General features: G+C 40.0%; 1 protein-coding gene and 1 long non-coding RNA gene across 2 annotated transcripts; both read right to left on the reverse strand.

The window, feature by feature from the left end:
• Positions 1-5,684: 5,684 nt before the first annotated feature.
• LOC120440753 lies at positions 5,685-7,066 on the reverse strand. The gene is made up of 3 exons (XR_005613493.1): positions 6,951-7,066; positions 5,888-6,142; positions 5,685-5,714 (listed from the first exon to the last, which is right to left on the reverse strand). It is a non-coding gene; the product is annotated as an uncharacterized LOC120440753 (long non-coding RNA).
• A 7,924-nt stretch (positions 7,067-14,990) lies between these two features.
• On the reverse strand, positions 14,991-17,674 carry LOC120440767 (vascular cell adhesion protein 1-like). The gene is made up of 5 exons (XM_039613984.1): positions 17,656-17,674; positions 17,199-17,283; positions 16,729-17,058; positions 15,666-15,920; positions 14,991-15,492 (listed from the first exon to the last, which is right to left on the reverse strand). Exons 1-5 carry the CDS (start codon positions 17,656-17,658, stop codon positions 15,401-15,403), a joined length of 765 nt encoding a protein of 254 aa, XP_039469918.1. The 5' UTR covers positions 17,659-17,674; the 3' UTR covers positions 14,991-15,400.
• Positions 17,675-18,361: the final 687 nt, after the last annotated feature.

An 18,361-nucleotide genomic window follows, 5' to 3' on the forward strand; every position in this document is an offset into this window, starting at 1 on the left:
CCTGTTTTGCTTTTCTGTTGCAGAGAACAATGCTGGCAGTGAAGGCTGTTTGTTTTTTTTCAGCAGTGCATCCGCTTGTTTTATTATAACAGCTTGCCTTCAGTGAAAGTGAAAGTGAGTGTCGTAAAATCACCAAACAGGAAGCCCGACAGAGGCAGGTCAGGTCTGCTTCCTGGGAGGTTCCCATATATCCCCTGAAGAATTTTTTTTTTCAACTGACTTTACATAATGTGAGTAAGTACGGAGCGTTTCACCTTTTTAACAGGGCATTAGGGAAAACGTAAGAACAGCAGTTTTGTAAGTCAGCCCTTGACTGGTTCTAGTCTGTTCAGATGCTGAAACTACTAGGATAGAAAAACCCTCACATAATAATAATGATGATAATAATAATAATAATAATACATTTTATTTATAAAGCGCTTTTCAAGACACCCAAGGACACTTTACAATAGGATAAAACACATAATGGAAAAATGACAAAATGAAGAACAACAAAACAAAAACACGAGATAAAATGAACAAACAGTGGTTCACAGTGAATATGCAGATTTGCAGACATATCACTTATATCTCTTCTTTTAAGCTTCATTGAAATCCATTTTTCCCTCTGACATACAAAGCATTTATTAAAGTAATCTGAGTGTTAAAAAAGTAAACCTTAAAATTAGACATACACAGCATGCGCTCAGCTGGATGTGTAGAGACAGAGCCGTATGTTCTGGAAACTCTGACTAGAGAGTCAGTTTGGGAGATGAATCTCTAACCACATCTGCCCGGGTCTGCTGACACCAAAGATCAGAAAATGAAGATTTCTGGTCATTTCAAGGTTCACCTGAATTGCTCAGACTGAGCAGCCTTCACTGGCACGAGAAGCTATAGATCCTGTTATCTTGGACACCATAAACACCACCTCTCTCTCTGTCCAGTGATCACATTTAAAACCAGCAGAGCTTTTCACACAGCATGCAACTGAAGCAAATGTTTGTGGAAAAAGCAGTTTACATATTGCATTACATAGCTTTTAGTGCTGGATCACGTTCCGTCTGTTTTATTGAATAAATCTGTTGCCTGTGTACTGTATTTTGTTTTTCTCACATTATAAAAGAACTAATCAGGTAGTGAAACAAGATGCACATGGTCACAATTTCATTAAAAACTTTGTTTTATACTTTACACAGTTGAAAAGATAAAATATAGTAACAAAAAGGAAAGAATTTCATGTTGGTATATGACCTGATGTCTCAACACCTCCCTTTAGTAATCAAATGCCTACACCATCATGATCTTATTGCAATAATGAAAGGCGGTGGGCTGGGGTGGGTATCTGAGTATCTCCCTGTACGTTGGGGTTTTGAGTGGGTGTGTTTCCTGCGCCTTGAGAAACAGCTCCTGACTGTTGTTTGTGCCTGAGTACCTGGCCTTCCTGGAATCCCTGGACGGGGTTCTTGAGGGTGCTCCACTTGAGGACTCTGTCGTCCTACTTAGAGACTTCAACGCTCATGTGGGAAACATGAGTGAGACTGGAGGGGCGTGATTGAGAGGAACGGCCTCCCAGACCTGAACCCGAGCAGTGTTCTGTTACTGGACTTCTGTGCAAACACTATGTTGTAACATAAGGGTGTCCGTAAGTCCACAGGGCACCAGAACACTCTAGGCCAGGAAAGCTTCCACTTGGGTGGTCTCAGAATTTCATCTCTGCTTTTCAAAGATGATGTTGTTCTGTTGGCTTCATCAGGTGACGGCCTCCAGCTCACACTGGAGTGCAGCCGAGTGCAAAGCGCTGGGAATGAGAATCGGCACCTCCTAATCTGAGGCCACGGTCTGCAACTGGAAAAAGGTGGAGTGCCCACTCCAGGTCAGGGACGAGTTCCTGCCCCAATTGGAGAAGTGTTTTGTATATCATGGTGTGTTCACGAGTGACGGGAGAAGGGAGCGGAGATCGACAAATGGATTGGTGCAGTGATGCAGACTCTGCACCAGATCGTATCAATATATTGGTTGAGCTACATCCCTACCCTCACCTATGGTCACGGGCTGTAGGTTGTGACCAAAAGAACGAGATCATGGATACAAGTGGTGGAAATGAGCTTCCTCCTAAGGGTGGCAATCTTTCAATCTTTAGAATACAATAGAATAGCCCATTACTGTTATTGTACATGTACAACTGAGTCTGGTTACCACTCTTGAGAGGCAGATAATATAGCAGAGCTGGTCCATTTATACTGCAGCTCATAGGGTTGATGACACTCAGGTGAGCTGGCCTGGTAGTGGAAAGGCTTTGAGCTCTAGTCAAATGGGTGGAAAACATCAGCTGAACCCTTGCTGGCTCAGTTAGGGTTGACAAAAGGCTCTATATAAAATGGCCACAACACTGTGTAAAAAGTTAAGTCTTTGAAATGTAATAACAATAGGCAAATGTTGTTCACAGTTATTTTGGTGAATATTGGTTAACACTGTCTGTTTTATCTTTAATTGCCTATCTGTGGCCTCTACTCTCACCAACACTTTGAAAAAAGATCAAATTAATATTGAACAGAACTGAGTTCAGCTTAGTGATGCGATCCAGTTTGTCATGTTAAATTAATTGCCCAACTCTGCTTTAGATGGTCTCTAGAAACCTTGTTGTATAGATTTAAAGGACTGTGCAGTTTGGCTGGTTTGTTTAAAATGATGTAGCCACCAGTGGAAAATATGTATCGTCCATTATAACCAAAGGTTGACATTGTTTAGTGCCCATCACAAGTAAACACCAGAATCTGAAATGAAATAACTAAACTAGAAATTTGAAATTTGTACTTAAGCTGAACAAAATAAACCAAAGGCATCAGCAAAACATTTATTGAGGCAAAGATACACAGATACGCAGTTTGATGATTAAATGCCAATGACCCATCAAATCACAACAGGATCGCAGCAGTGATAGGAGTTAGGATGGGACTCCCCCAGAGATGAAGATGGAGGCTTGGATGGAGCTCCGAGGGAAAGCGGTGAGACAAAGGTTACACAAATGAGAGTCTGACAGGCAGGATGACAGAAGAGCAATGAGATTTAAAGTATATGGAATGGGAGCTGATTGGCTCACACAAGGTGGGCAAGAAAATGACTGGAATATAGTAATGAAGTCAGCAAGGAAAGAAAGGCTTGAGAGCTATCAGTCCATAAAGAGAGATAAGAAGAGAGCCTATAATAAGGCTAAGAGGTAATTGGAGGCCAGGAGAGGCTATTATACAAAGTTTAGAGAACAAAGTTTTGTAAAGATGAACAGAAATGAGAATAAAAATGGTTTGTTACCACCACCAGCTCGATGTCATGGCTTACCTGGACTGTTTTGAGGTAAAAAGATGACATCAGAGTCAAAACTGATGTACGCCAAATAGCTTGATGATGACCAGCAGCTCAGTTATTAAATATTGGATGAGGAAATCTGGTTGCAGAAATAGCAGCACCTATTCCAAAAGTGTGACCTCAGCATAATTTAGGGGCTAATACCCCACCTGAGAAGCAGTTTTAAAAAACACTAAGAGTTTAAACACTGAGTGACTGACAAGAGTTGAAAAGAAAGGAAAAGATGTATGTAAGGAAGTAGCTGCTGATTGAACTCTGATGAAGCTACAGAGCAAAGTGGAGTCGCCCCCACCAAAAAATAAGACCAGTCATACCGTGGCAGGGAGAAACACCTCTGAGAAAAATAAGTCATATGACATTAGCTGCAGCTCAACGTTAAAGACAGACTGACATAATGTGGTGAGGAAAAGTTACTGAGAAGGATACAGATTGAAACTGATTGCAAAAAGGCTTGAGGAAGACTTGAAGATGTCAGGAGAGACAAGACAAAGCCTCGAATAAAAGCCTGAGGGCCATCAGAGGCAAGGAGAGTTAAACCAGAAGTGGTGATAATCCTCACCAAGGCCATCAGAAGGACAGATCTATTACAGAGACTGGAAACTGGTGGAGGTCAAATAACAAAGTGTTTGTGAATAAGAGCAGAAGTGTGAATCAAGACGAAAATGACTTTGAGGTTTACAAAAAGGTTTGACAGCTGTTGAATGCCAGGAAAGAAACATTTTGGACTTTTAACTGTTTCTTAAAGTGTTACAGGATGAACTTCTCTTATAGCTGTTCATGCTTTAGCAAAGTAATTAAGTAAAAGATAAACAACTAAATGACAGAGAAGTTCTCTTTATTTACTATCTACTATAAAACATTACAATGAGCCTACAGTAAGAAAAAGTATCTGATGACCCATCATAGAGGAAGGAGATCCTAGCAGTGACAGGAGTTTGAACAGGATCCCCAAAAAGTGAATAAGATCAATCTTACCGTTTCAATGAAGTCTGACTGTATAGAATATAAAACACATGAATGATTAACAGCAATATTTCCAGAGACACAGAATATATGCATAACACCAACTGAACTGAATGACGGTGAGACGAGGGAACTGAAGCAAGTGTCCAGAAGCAAAACAGAACAGAGGACAAGGCTTGAGGGTGGATACACATGGATACAGGAGTATGATGGAATTGAATCGGATACATGAAGAATAGTCTGCTGCTTATCAGCATTACAAACAAACAAAGCAAACTTTGTGAGCTATAATGACTAAAAGCAACTTTTATGTTGCATCTTGAATAGAAAAGGACATAAAATTCAAGATACTGAGCAGTGAGGACACATTTTATTCCAAGAAGAACCCTTATCTAATTCAACTCAAGAGGAAAGATGGCATTATCGAATAATCCAGAGAAAAATGTGCAGACATTGTGAAGTGTCATGTATGAGATTATGAGATGCATTAAATATTTTATGTCTGAGTGAAAATAGCCTGCATTATCAAGCAGAGAATGATTAAAGACAGAATCAGCCAACAAGTGAAGAACAGAGGGGACATTTATCTAGCAGAGACCCTCAAACACCCCGTGGGCCCAGTTTGAACACCACTGCCCATCAACTGCTAATAGAACATGAATGCCTGTGTTATGGAAAAATTCTAGTTTATCCTCACATTTTCTTTATGTGTTTAGAATCTCACTGTAGGATTTGGTATAACCTTTGTATGCTTAGATAAAGTGTGCATGTGTCAGTAAGACCTCGTCAAAACTGCTTAGCTAGGTGTAACGATGTTTCACTGTTTTGCTCAGAAGAATGAAACTCAGCGCAAGTCCAGGAGCTTCCTGGGAACAGATAGTGGGAGTTGTTCTCTGTCCAGCCACAGCCCGTGGGACAGAAACCTGTTGTAACTAAAAGATACACAGAGTTGTGTGTGGGTATAAAAGAGGAGCTGAGACGTCCCAAGAGCAGAGCTGGCATGACTGTGACCTGTAATGTTTGATGTGTGTGTTGGCTCTCCTGGGCGCAGTAATAAATTGCTTGACCACAGCTTTTTTCCGTTTTGCAGCCTTTATTTACAAAATTCCACGACACCTGTAACATTTAAACAAAGAGATGGAAAAATGGGGAGACCTTCCCTTGGAAATGTGCTTTTTCCAAACAACAAGTTTACTTAGAAGCTAGAAAGTTACAAGCTGCTCATCAGAATCAGAATCAAAAATATATTTTAACCATTCAGTCATTTCTTCAGCTGTCAGTAACAATATTTTTATTGATTTTGTAGTTTCCCATTCAGTTGCGTTTGCAGTAGCATCCCACTGACAGTCCGACAAGGACCAGAGCTCCCAGTATTGTCCCAGCTATTATATATGGGATGGAGTTGACTGTAGAATTGGGTTGAGGTGGGGTCGGGGGTTGGGTAAAGAAAGGAAAGGAGAATCATTTATACCAGGCAAATTAAAAACACCAAAACACTCACAATGAACTTAATTTGTGAAGTAATATTGTGATTGAACTTCAGTGACTCGTTTTCCAGGAAGTATCTGACAACACTCACCTTGTACATCAATGTTAAACTCCTTGGTGACAGTCCCTACTGTGTTGCTCACAGTGCAGATATACTGTCCTTCATGCTCAAAGCCGACAGATTTAATAGTGAGAACGCTGCCACTGTAGGAAGGACTATTTGTTGGAAGTGTCCAGGTGTATGAGGGGCTGGGGTTTCCCACAGAGGAGCAGTTCAGGTGTAGAGTGTCTCCTTCTGTGATTGTGATCACATCTGGATTTGGTGGCTCCTTTAGCTCAGGCCCATCTGTGTGATTATTGATAGAGATTAAAAATACGAAGCAAAATTTCAGCATAATCAAAATAATTTATAAATTAAAACACATTTCTGGTGTAATATACAACAGAAAGTACTGTCGACAGTTCAGCCCACTGTACTTTATTTTCACTTTGTGCTGCTATACTCTGTTGTCAGTTTGTCCACTTCATGATGTTTAACTGCTCTACTTACTTTACAGGTTGATGCTCGCCACACTAAAAATCTGACATAAAGTTTAAATTACACGTAGCATGACAGTAAGAGGTCAGTCTGACAGTTCAGAGAAGTAAGAGAATTGTTCAACCCATATGACACTGAAAGGAGACAAATCATGATTAATTCTTCTGGAGTGGCTTTAAATACACTTATTCTTTTATTGCATATTTGTGACTCTGTATTGATTCCACATTTAAACAAATAGTAAAGCCGACCTTTTATCATTTAGGATTTAAACACAATTACTATTATTATTTTTTAATGTTCACAAACAAAGTTTACTTCTATTCTGGCTTTCCACAAACTTCTGAGGGAAACATTTTACTGGCAAACAGCTAAATCCTCCACTATGTTCATCAGCTTGTGGCAGTCAGCAGTTTGTTGATGATGCTATTTAGAGCCTGTTCATTAACAGTGATGAGCGCTATGAGGAAGAATCAAAACACTATTTCTTTACTGTTTCGATTCTTCCTCAAAGCGCTCACAAGGACACAAAACCAAACCAGTGACATGAATCATGCTCAAAATGTCAAACTCTGAGAAACAGATCAAAGAACGTCTTTATTTCTCTCAGACTCACAGTGAACTATAGCAGGGAGTTTTTCTGATGTCACCACTGGGGGGCGCTGTGGTCCAGCTGGTCCCAGCTCCAGCTTGGTTTCACACCAGTACTGGGCTCCATCACCTTCTCTACTGGGAGTGATGTTCAGAGTAAAGGTCTCATTCACTGGTTTCTTCTCTTCACTGTTGGACTGTAGGTGACCCAGTGCTGTGTTTCCTCTGTAGAAGGTCACAGTGAGGTTTTGAACAGGAGCTACGTTCTGTACGCTACACTGCAGGGTGTACTGCTGATTCTCAAACATCATCCCAGTGTGGTTTACAAAGCTGATGGAGACACTTTCTGGAGGCTCTGAGGAGACAGGGAAAGAAAGAGTAACACAGGTAGATGTTAGTCAGTAACTGCTGAGAGCATGAATCCATCTAACTGTGTATTTACACAAAGAGGTCAAATTTAGATTACAAATGATGTAAAGTTCACTAGAACGTCTCACATTCTAAGGTAAGTATACTTACGGTAGATGGTTATATCCACAGTGCTAGTACACTGATCACCATCATCAGTGTTATAATAACAGATGAGATATGTGTCCCATTCAGTCAGTCTGTCAACCGTCCAGATCATCGTGGTTCCATTTTGTCTAACTTCTCCTACAGGTGTCTCCAAACCAAAAGAATCTCCACTGCAGTCCTTCTGACATACATCACATGTAACATTGGCTGGGTCACCATACTTCACTACCAGTGCAGATGGAGTGAACACAGGAAACTCTGTGCAGCTAGGATCTGTAAGAAACCCATCAAATGTTGTTATTGGGTAGATCAACTTGGATAAAGTTGATAAACAAGAGGAGAAATTAATTGATCAGAATGGTGAAACTGGAAACTGAAAGTCCGGGAAGATTCAAGGTTCAGTTTTTGTTTTTTTTTTAACAAAAAAGCAAACCAGAAGAAAACTTTGAAAAGAAAAGTTGCCTGAAGAGGGAAATGAATGTAAGGAAAACATGAACCTGTCTGCAGAAACCTTATTGTCTGATTTTTGGGCCATCAGCAAAACACCAAATGAAGAAACATCTTTAGGAAGAATTTTTTTCCATCGCTCCAGAAGAGGTCCAGCGATTTTGGAGAACCAGTTCCAAGAAGCACTTAAGCTGTTCTACTGAAACTTTGTTGATTAATTTGATAAAATGAGATATCAGGAAATAATTAAATATCTAAGACTAATAATAAAAGCATCAAGTCCCAAAGTGTGGCATTACTAAATAAGATAAACAATCTTATATTTGAGATAAAAAATGCATTGCAATTTTAATTTGTATTTATTTATTTATTTATTTATTTATTTATTTAATTAATTAAATAAACAAATAATATATTGGGTTAGAGTTTGTAGAAGTTTGTTCAAGCTGTATAAGCTGCATGAACACCTCGACTAGCTTTTATAATCAGAGGTTGGTTATGAGGAGCAGCTGTAGCCTATTCAAAGGCTCCTGACATTTGGTTCTCATTCCCATCATGATGGATGGATAGACGGTAGCAACGATCACAGCCCCACCACAGCGATGCTGATCGGGTTCATTTTCCCCTGGCGATTGTTTGGCTGTTAAAGGGTGGTGAGTTGGATCCCACCATGAGGTCTGTTAAGTAGTTTGTTGAGCTGCTGTTTTCACTAAGGCAATATAGTGGCAGTGAATCTTTGAATCTTATAAGCCATGTTTGGTAATAAAGGGTGATCTTTTAATTGTTTTAGGTCCTGCCACTTAATTCACTGTTTTCTTGTTTCAGCTCCATATTTTGTTTAATAAAATTATTTAAATTTTTTAATTTTTTTGATTAGCCTGTCAATTACAAGCCTGTGTGCCTTGGCAACCGGTAAAACCTTTGTATTGGTTAATGTAATATTTCCTGGGGTGCGTCGCTACCATTTAGTTCTTTCCCTCTCCATCGCTGCTGGATTTTTATTATTTGTTCTTTTTGGATCTACCTTCATATGTGAACAAACACTCTCAGTATGAAGTTTAACAAATCCAGATACAGAATTTCCAGCGTTTGACAGTGTTCAGTCTGACTTTAATGCAGTTGTTCAAGCCCAAAACAGACGGAACAAGAAAACAGGTGAAAAACTGCAGATAAATTAAACTGCAAACACAATAGCAACAGCACTTTGTAAAAAATGAAAAGTCTTTGAAATTTGACAAAAATGTGCTCATTTTCTTGTTAGCTGTATTGGGTAATATTGGCTAAAAAATGATAAAATTACTATTATTACTATTAATAATTACTATTATTATTACTACTACTAATGCTATCTATTTCACCTTTTGATTTTCTAACTGTAACATCTGCTCTTACCAGCAGCACTTTATACATAGAGTAAATTAATCCTGAGCATAACTGAATTCAGATTATTGGTGCTGCCCTCCACAACAGATCCAGTTTCTCATGTTGCCTTCAAATAAATATTTAATCCTTCATTAAATTACTTGTAAAAAATGCCTCTGAGTTCATCAGTGTTCATCAACATTTAGCAGCTGTATGATATGAAAATAAGAAACGAAGCAATAAATTTTTATGGTATAAACAGTCTGTTTATCTTTTTATAGCTGGAAATCTAGATTTTTTGAAATCAAATGTGATGAAGAAAATGATCAAACATGAAGTCCAAAGGTGGCTCGAAAGGAAATGGGCTCTGAGTTTCCTGTTTTGCTTTTCTGCTGCAGAGAACAATGCTGGCAGTGAAGGCTGTTTGTTTTTTTCAGCAGTGCATCCGCTTGTTTTATTATAACAGCTTGCCTTCAGTGAAAGTGAAAGTGAGTGTCGTAAAATCACCAAACAGGAAGCCCGACAGAGGCAGGTCAGGTCTGCTTCCTGGGGAGGTTCCCATGTATCCCCCTGAAGAATTTTTTTTTTCAACTGACTTTACATAATGTGAGTAAGTACGGAGCGTTTCACCTTTTTAACAGGGCATTAGGGAAAACGTAAGAACAGCAGTTTTGTAAGTCAGCCCTTGACTGGTTCTAGTCTGTTCAGATGCTGAAACTACTAGGATAGAAAAACCCTCACATAATAATAATGATGATAATAATAATAATAATAATACATTTTATTTATAAAGCGCTTTTCAAGACACCCAAGGACACTTTACAATAGGATAAAACACATAATGGAAAAATGACAAAATGAAGAACAACAAAACAAAAACACGAGATAAAATGAACAAACAGTGGTTCACAGTGAATATGCAGATTTGCAGACATATCACTTATATCTCTTCTTTTAAGCTTCATTGAAATCCATTTTTCCCTCTGACATACAAAGCATTTATTAAAGTAATCTGAGTGTTAAAAAAGTAAACCTTAAAATTAGACATACACAGCATGCGCTCAGCTGGATGTGTAGAGACAGAGCCGTATGTTCTGGAAACTCTGACTAGAGAGTCAGTTTGGGAGATGAATCTCTAACCACATCTGCCCGGGTCTGCTGACACCAAAGATCAGAAAAATGAAGATTTCTGGTCATTTCCAAGGTTCACCTGAATTGCTCAGACTGAGCAGCCTTCACTGGCACGAGAAGCTATAGATCCTGTTATCTTGGACACCATAAACACCACCTCTCTCTCTGTCCAGTGATCACATTTAAAACCAGCAGAGCTTTTCACACAGCATGCAACTGAAGCAAATGTTTTTGGAAAAAACAGTTTACATATTGCATTACATAGCATTTAGTGCTGGATCACGTTCCGTCTGTTTTATTGAATAAATCTGTTGCCTGTGTACTGTATTTTGTTTTTCTCACATTATAAAAGAACTAATCAGGTAGAGAAACAAGATGCACATGGTCACAATTTCATTAAAAACTTTGTTTTATACTTTACACAGTTGAAAAGATAAAATATAGTAACAAAAAGGAAAGAATTTCATGTTGGTATATGAGCTGATGTCTCAACACCTCCCTTTAGTAATCAAATGCCTACACCATCATGATCTTATTGCAATAATGAAAGGCGGTGGGCTGGGGTGGGTATCTGAGTATCTCCCTGTACGTTGGGGTTTTGAGTGGGTGTGTTTCCTGCGCCTTGAGAAACAGCTCCTGACTGTTGTTTGTGCCTGAGTACCTGGCCTTCCTGGAATCCCTGGACGGGGTTCTTGAGGGTGCTCCACTTGAGGACTCTGTCGTCCTACTTAGAGACTTCAACGCTCATGTGGGAAACATGAGTGAGACTGGAGGGGCGTGAATGAGAGGAACGGCCTCCCAGACCTGAACCCGAGCAGTGTTCTGTTACTGGACTTCTGTGCAAACACTATGTTGTAACATAAGGGTGTCCGTAAGTGCACGGGGCACCAGAACACTCTCAGCCAGGAAAGCTTCCACTTGGGTGGTCTCAGAATTTCATCTCTGCTTTTCAAAGATGATGTTGTTCTATTGGCTTCATCAGGTGACGGCCTCCAGCTCACACTGGAGTGCAGCCCAGTGCAAAGCACTGGGAATGAGAATCGGCACCTCCTAATCTGAGGCCACGGTCTGCAACTGGAAAAAGGTGGAGTGCCCACTCCAGGTCAGGGACGAGTTCCTGCCCCAATTGGAGAAGTGTTTTTGTATATCATGGTGTGTTCACGAGTGACGGGAGAAGGGAGCGGGAGATCGACAAATGGATTGGTGCAGTGATGCAGACTCTGCACCAGATCGTATCAATATATTGGTTGAGCTACATCCCTACCCTCACCTATGGTCACGGGCTGTAGGTTGTGACCAAAAGAACGAGATCATGGATACAAGTGGTGGAAATGAGCTTCCTCCTAAGGGTGGCAATCTTTCAATCTTTAGAATACAATAGAATAGCCCATTACTGTTATTGTACATGTACAACTGAGTCTGGTTACCACTCTTGAGAGGCAGATAATATAGCAGAGCTGGTCCATTTATACTGCAGCTCATAGGGTTGATGACACTCAGGTGAGCTGGCCTGGTAGTGGAAAGGCTTTGAGCTCTAGTCAAATGGGTGGAAAACATCAGCTGAACCCTTGCTGGCTCAGTTAGGGTTGACAAAAGGCTCTATATAAAAATGGCCACAACACTGTGTAAAAAGTTAAGTCTTTGAAATGTAATAACAATAGGCAAATGTTGTTCACAGTTATTTTGGTGAATATCGTTTAACACTGTCTGTTTTATCTTTAATTGCCTATCTGTGGCCTCTACTCTCACCAACACTTTGAAAAAAGATCAAATTAATATTGAACAGAACTGAGTTCAGCTTAGTGATGCGATCCAGTTTGTCATGTTAAATTAATTGCCCAACTCTGCTTTAGATGCTCTCTAGAAACCTTGTTGCATAGATTTAAAGGACTGTGCAGTTTGGCTGGTTTGTTTAAAATGATGTAGCCACCAGTGGAAAATATGTATCGTCCATTATAACCAAAGGTTGACATTGTTTAGTGCCCATCACAAGTAAACACCAGAATCTGAAATGAAATAACTAAACTAGAAATTTGAAATTTGTACTTAAGCTGAACAAAATAAACCAAAGGCATCAGCAAAACATTTATTGAGGCAAAGATACACAGATACGCAGTTTGATGATTAAATGCCAATGACCCATCAAATCACAACAGGATCGCAGCAGTGATAGGAGTTAGGATGGGACTCCCCCAGAGATGAAGATGGAGGCTTGGATGGAGCTCCGAGGGAAAGCGGTGAGACAAAGGTTACACAAATGAGAGTCTGACAGGCAGGATGACAGAAGAGCAATGAGATTTAAAGTATATGGAATGGGAGCTGATTGGCTCACACAAGGTGGGCAAGAAAATGACTGGAATATAGTAATGAAGTCAGCAAGGAAAGAAAGGCTTGAGAGCTATCAGTCCATAAAGAGAGATAAGAAGAGAGCCTATAATAAGGCTAAGAGGTAATTGGAGGCCAGGAGAGGCTATTATACAAAGTTTAGAGAACAAAGTTTTTGTAAAGATGAACAGAAATGAGAATAAAAATGGTTTGTTACCACCACCAGCTCGATGTCATGGCTTACCTGGACTGTTTTGAGGTAAAAAGATGACATCAGAGTCAAAACTGATGTACGCCAAATAGCTTGATGATGACCAGCAGCTCAGTTATTAAATATTGGATGAGGAAATCTGGTTGCAGAAATAGCAGCACCTATTCCAAAAGTGTGACCTCAGCATAATTTAGGGGCTAATACCCCACCTGAGAAGCAGTTTTTAAAAAACACTAAGAGTTTAAACACTGAGTGACTGACAAGAGTTGAAAAGAAAGGAAAAGATGTAAGTAAGGAAGTAGCTGCTGATTGAACTCTGATGAAGCTACAGAGCAAAGTGGAGTCACCCCCACCAAAAAATAAGACCAGTCATACCGTGGCAGGGAGAAACACCTCTGAGAAAAATAAGTCATATGACATTAGCTGCAGCTCAACGTTAAAGACAGACTGACATAATGTGGTGAGGAAAAGTTACTGAGAAGGATACAGATTGAAACTGATTGCAAAAAGGCTTGAGGAAGACTTGAAGATTTCAGGAGAGACAAGACAAAGCCTTGAATAAAAGCCTGAGGGCCATCAGAGGCAAGGAGAGTTAAACCAGAAGTGGTGATAATCCTCACAAGGCCATCAGAAGGACAGATCTATTACAGAGACTGGAAACTGGTGGAGGTCAAATAACAAAGTGTTTGTGAATAAGAGCAGAAGTGTGAATAAAGATGAAAAAGATTTTGAGGTTTACAAAAAGGTTTGACAGCTGTTGAATGCCAGGAGAGAAACATTTTGGACTTTTAACTGTTTCTTAAAGTGTTACAGCATGAACTTCTCTTATAGCTGTTCATGCTTTAGCAAAGTAATTAAGTAAAAGATAAACAACTAAATGACAGAGAAGTTCTCTTTATTTACTATCCACTATAAAACATTACAATGAGCCTACAGTAAGAAAAAGTATCACATGTCACATTTTTGGTGAGCCAATGGCTGTAATGGGGTTGGGCTAATTAGAGGTAGGTGTTATTGATTGCACTGATACACTGGTCTACTTATAGCCCGCACTACAAACACTGCTGTGTAATTTTGTCTCTCTGTGCAGGCCAGGGCCTATTATATGCCACAGTCTAAGGGCAGCGGAGTTGCAGAGGCTGGAGTGACCACTGGCTATCTACTTGCAGGGTGGCGGGTGTCAGAGAACAACTGCTAACCCTGTTGAAGTCGACACGTGGAGTGCAACTGGCATTGTGGCGTAGCTGGCTCTGGCCTTGGGACTGTGTGTTTTTACTTGATTCGCCAATGGGACACTGGACTGTTTTATCTTTTATCTTTTGAGTATTGTGTCAATAAATGATCTTTTAGAATTTTATTGACTGTCATCTTTTTGCCCACGGCTGAGACGGTTGGTCAGACCTAGAATCTTTTTGGGTGTGTTACACATGTCCTTCTCTTATAGCTGTTCATGCTTTAGCAAAGTAATTAAGTAAAAGATAAACAACTAAATGACAGAGAAGTTCTCTTTATTTACTATCTACTATAAAAAATGACAATGGGTCCACAGTAAGAAAAAGTATCTGATGACCCATCATAGAGGAAGGAGATCCTAGCAGTGACAGGAGTTTGAACAGGATCCCCAAAAAGTGAATAAGATCAATCTTACCGTTTCAATGAAGTCTGACTGTATAGAATATAAAACACATGAATGATTAACAGCAATATTTCCAGAGACACAGAACATATGCATAACACCAACTGAACTGAATGACGGTGAGACGAGGGAACTGAAGCAAGTGTCCAGAAGCAAAACAGAACAGAGGACAAGGCTTGAGGGTGGATACACATGGATACAGGAGTATGATGGAATTGAATCGGATACATGAAGAATAGTCTGCTGCTTATCAGCATTACAAACAAACAAAGCAAACTTTGTGAGCTATAATGACTAAAAGTCCCTTTTATGTTGCATTTTGAATAGAAAAGGACATAAAATTCAAGATGATGAGCAATGAGGACACATTTTATTCCAAAAACAACTCTTATACAATTCAACTCAAGAGAAAAAGTGGCATTATTGAATAATCCCAAGAAAATGTGCAGACATTGTGAAGTAATGTATGAGATCGACAGAATAGATGTATTAAGGATTTTACGTTTGAGTGAAAATAGCCTGCATTATCAAGCAGAGAATGATTAAGAAGAGAATCAGCCAACAGGTGAAGAACAGAGGGGACATTTATTTAGCAGAGACCCTCAAAGACCCCGTGGGCCCAGTTTGAACACCACATTTAAACAAAAAGATAGAAAAATGGGGAGACCTTCCCTTGGAAATGTGCCTTTTCCAAACAGCAAGTCTACTTACAGAAGATAGACAGTTACAAGCTGCTCATCAGAATCAGTATCGAAAATACATATTAACCATTCATTAACAAGTATTTTAACCAGTCATTTCTTCAGCTGTTACTAACGATATTTTTATTGAGTTTGTAGTGTCCCATTCAGTTGTGTTTGCAGTAGCATCCCACTGACAGTCCGACAAGGACCAGAGCTCCCAGTATCGTCCCAGCTATTATATATGGGATGGAGTTGACTGTAGAATTGGGTTGAGGTGGGGTCGGGGGTTGGGTAAAGAAAAGAAAGGAGAATCATTTATACCAGGCAAATTAAAAACACCAAAACACTCACAATGAACTTAATTTGTGAAGTAATATTGTGATTGAACTTCAGTGACTCGTTTTCCAGGAAGTATCTGACAACACTCACCTTGTACATCAATGTTAAACTCCTTGGTGACAGTCCCTACTGTGTTGCTCACAGTGCAGATATACTGTCCTTCATGCTCAAAGCCGACAGATTTAATAGTGAGAACGCTGCCACTGTAGGAAGGACTATTTGTTGGAAGTGTCCAGGTGTATGAGGGGCTGGGGTTTCCCACAGAGGAGCAGTTCAGGTGTAGAGTGTCTCCTTCTGTGATTGTGATCACATCTGGATTTGGTGGCTCCTTTAGCTCAGGCCCATCTGTGTGATTAATGATAGAGATTAAAAATACGAAGCAAAATTTCAGCATAATCAAAATAATTTATAAATTAAAACACATTTCTGGTGTAATATACAACAGAAAGTACTGTCGACAGTTCAGCCCACTGTACTTTATTTTCACTTTGTGCTGCTATACTCTGTTGTCAGTTTGTCCACTTCATGATGTTTAACTGCTCTACTTACTTTACAGGTTGATGCTCGCCACACTAAACATCTGACATAAAGTTTAAATTACACGTAGCATGACAGTAAGAGGTCAGTCTGACAGTTCAGAGAAGTAAGAGAATTGTTCAACCCATATGACACTGAAAGGAGACAAATCATGATTAATTCTTCTGGAGTGGCTTTAAATACACTTATTCTTTTATTGCATATTTGTTACTCTGTATTAATTCCACATTTAAACAAATAGTAAAGCCGACCTTTTATCATTTAGGATTTAAACACAATTACTATTATTATTTTTTAATGTTGACAAACAAAGTTTACTTCTATTCTGGCTTTCCACAAACTTCTGAGGGAAACATTTTACTGGTAAACAGCTAAATCCTCCACTATGTTCATCAGCTTGTGTCAGTCAGCAGTTTGTTGATGATGCTATTTAGAGCCTGTTCATTAACAGTGATGAGAGCTATGAGGAAGAATCAAAACACTATTTCTTTACTGTTTCGATTCTTCCTCAAAGCACTCACAAGGACACAAAACCAAACCAGTGACATGAATCATGCTCAAAATGTCAAACTCTGAGAAACAGATCAAAGAACGTCTTTATTTCTCTCAGACTCACAGTGAACTATAGCAGGGAGTTTTTCTGATGTCACCACTGGAGGGCGCTGTGGTCCATCTGGTCCCAGCTCCAGCTTGGTTTCGCACCAGTACTGGGCTCCATCATCTTCTCTACTGGGAGTGATGTTCAGAGTAAAGGTCTCATTCACTGGTTTCTTCTGTTCACTGTTGGACTGTAGGTGACCCTTTGCTATGTTTCCTCTGTAGAAGGTCACAGTGAGGCTTTGAACAGGAGCTACGTTCTGTACGCTACACTGCAGGGTGTACTGCTGATTCTCAAACATCATCCCAGTGTGGTTTACAAAGCTGATGGAGACACTTTCTGGAGGCTCTGAGGAGACAGGGAAAGAAAGAGTAACACAGGTAGATGTTAGTCAGTAACCTCTGAGCTCACGAATCCGTCTGTGCATTTACACAAAGAGGTCAAATTTTGTCTGATTGTAAACAGCCTTGAAAGTTAAATGTAGCTACCAGGGGCGTCATAGTGGAGGCAAAAGTGATGCTCAGATAAAGACACCCAAGGAGCCAAAGGAAGGAGGCAGCCGCAGGTCTCTCTCTTAAGGATGTAACACAAGATGAGCTCATGCAGTGGCAATTAAACGTTATTAAAACAGCAAATAGCTTTTATCGGTGTGGTTGGTTTTAAGGTTGATTTAAAAAATTGCATTCGTTTCTAAACAGAGGAGAGTTCAGCTTTTTTCATTATATATATAACACACAAAAAACGAAGACGTCATTTTTTCATTGTAGAAAATCAGCGCAGTTAGAAGTAAACTGTGTGTCGGAAACATTAATAGATCAGTTCGCCCGCTTGTTTGAAATATTATGAGTAAGCCACAGGACCACAGGCAATAATCTCGGAGTGGGCAAAAAGACGTGACAGAGGCGGATGGAAGTGAAGAGAGCGTGGAAAATAAAGGTTTTCTACCATAGAGAAGAGCTTTTGCGTAAGTGGTGAAAATGGTTTTCAGGCCTATTTCAAACATTAAAGGGCAGAGTCGGGCCATGACGTCAGAAACTCTGGAAGCCCGTTCTTTGTGGGCGTTACGTATTTTCAATCAGCCAATAGGGAACGTTGTTGTGGGCGGGGCCGGTTTCAACAATGAAAGGCAAGAGAACCAGGCCGTGACGTCACAGTCAACTCAAGTCCATAAATAGCAGGTGAACCCCGCACTGGACCAGCACGTTTCTTACTTATAGTCACGAGCGATTCACTGGATGAGATTTTGTTCTGCTACCCTCAGTCATATCTGAATGTCTGATTCATTGTAACACCGTAGCTTAACTGTCAAAACTGAGCGATCAAAAACCAAAACCAGGATTAGTGTGCACTCTGCCAAAGAGTACACTGGGCGACCTGCAGGTCGAGGAGGAAGAAAATAAAGTCCTGGAAGAGCAGAAAGTGATGAAGGACACAAAAGAAATGCAGGAAAAAGTGGACGAGCAGACAGAAGAATTAGCCGAGGCTAAGACAGAGACAAAAGACACGGCAACCCCAGATTCCTCCTCAAAGTTGTGTGTCGACAAAGTTGAGAAGACCATGGTAGAGGACGCAAAGAAACAAACTGAACAGGACAAAGAAGTGTTAGAAGAAGTGCAGTTTGTATTCAAAGATGAGACCAACCAGGCTGAAA

Source organism: Oreochromis aureus, linkage group 6 (assembly GCF_013358895.1).
Source record: "Oreochromis aureus strain Israel breed Guangdong linkage group 6, ZZ_aureus, whole genome shotgun sequence".
In the NCBI taxonomy this organism is placed as follows: domain Eukaryota; kingdom Metazoa; phylum Chordata; class Actinopteri; order Cichliformes; family Cichlidae; genus Oreochromis; species Oreochromis aureus.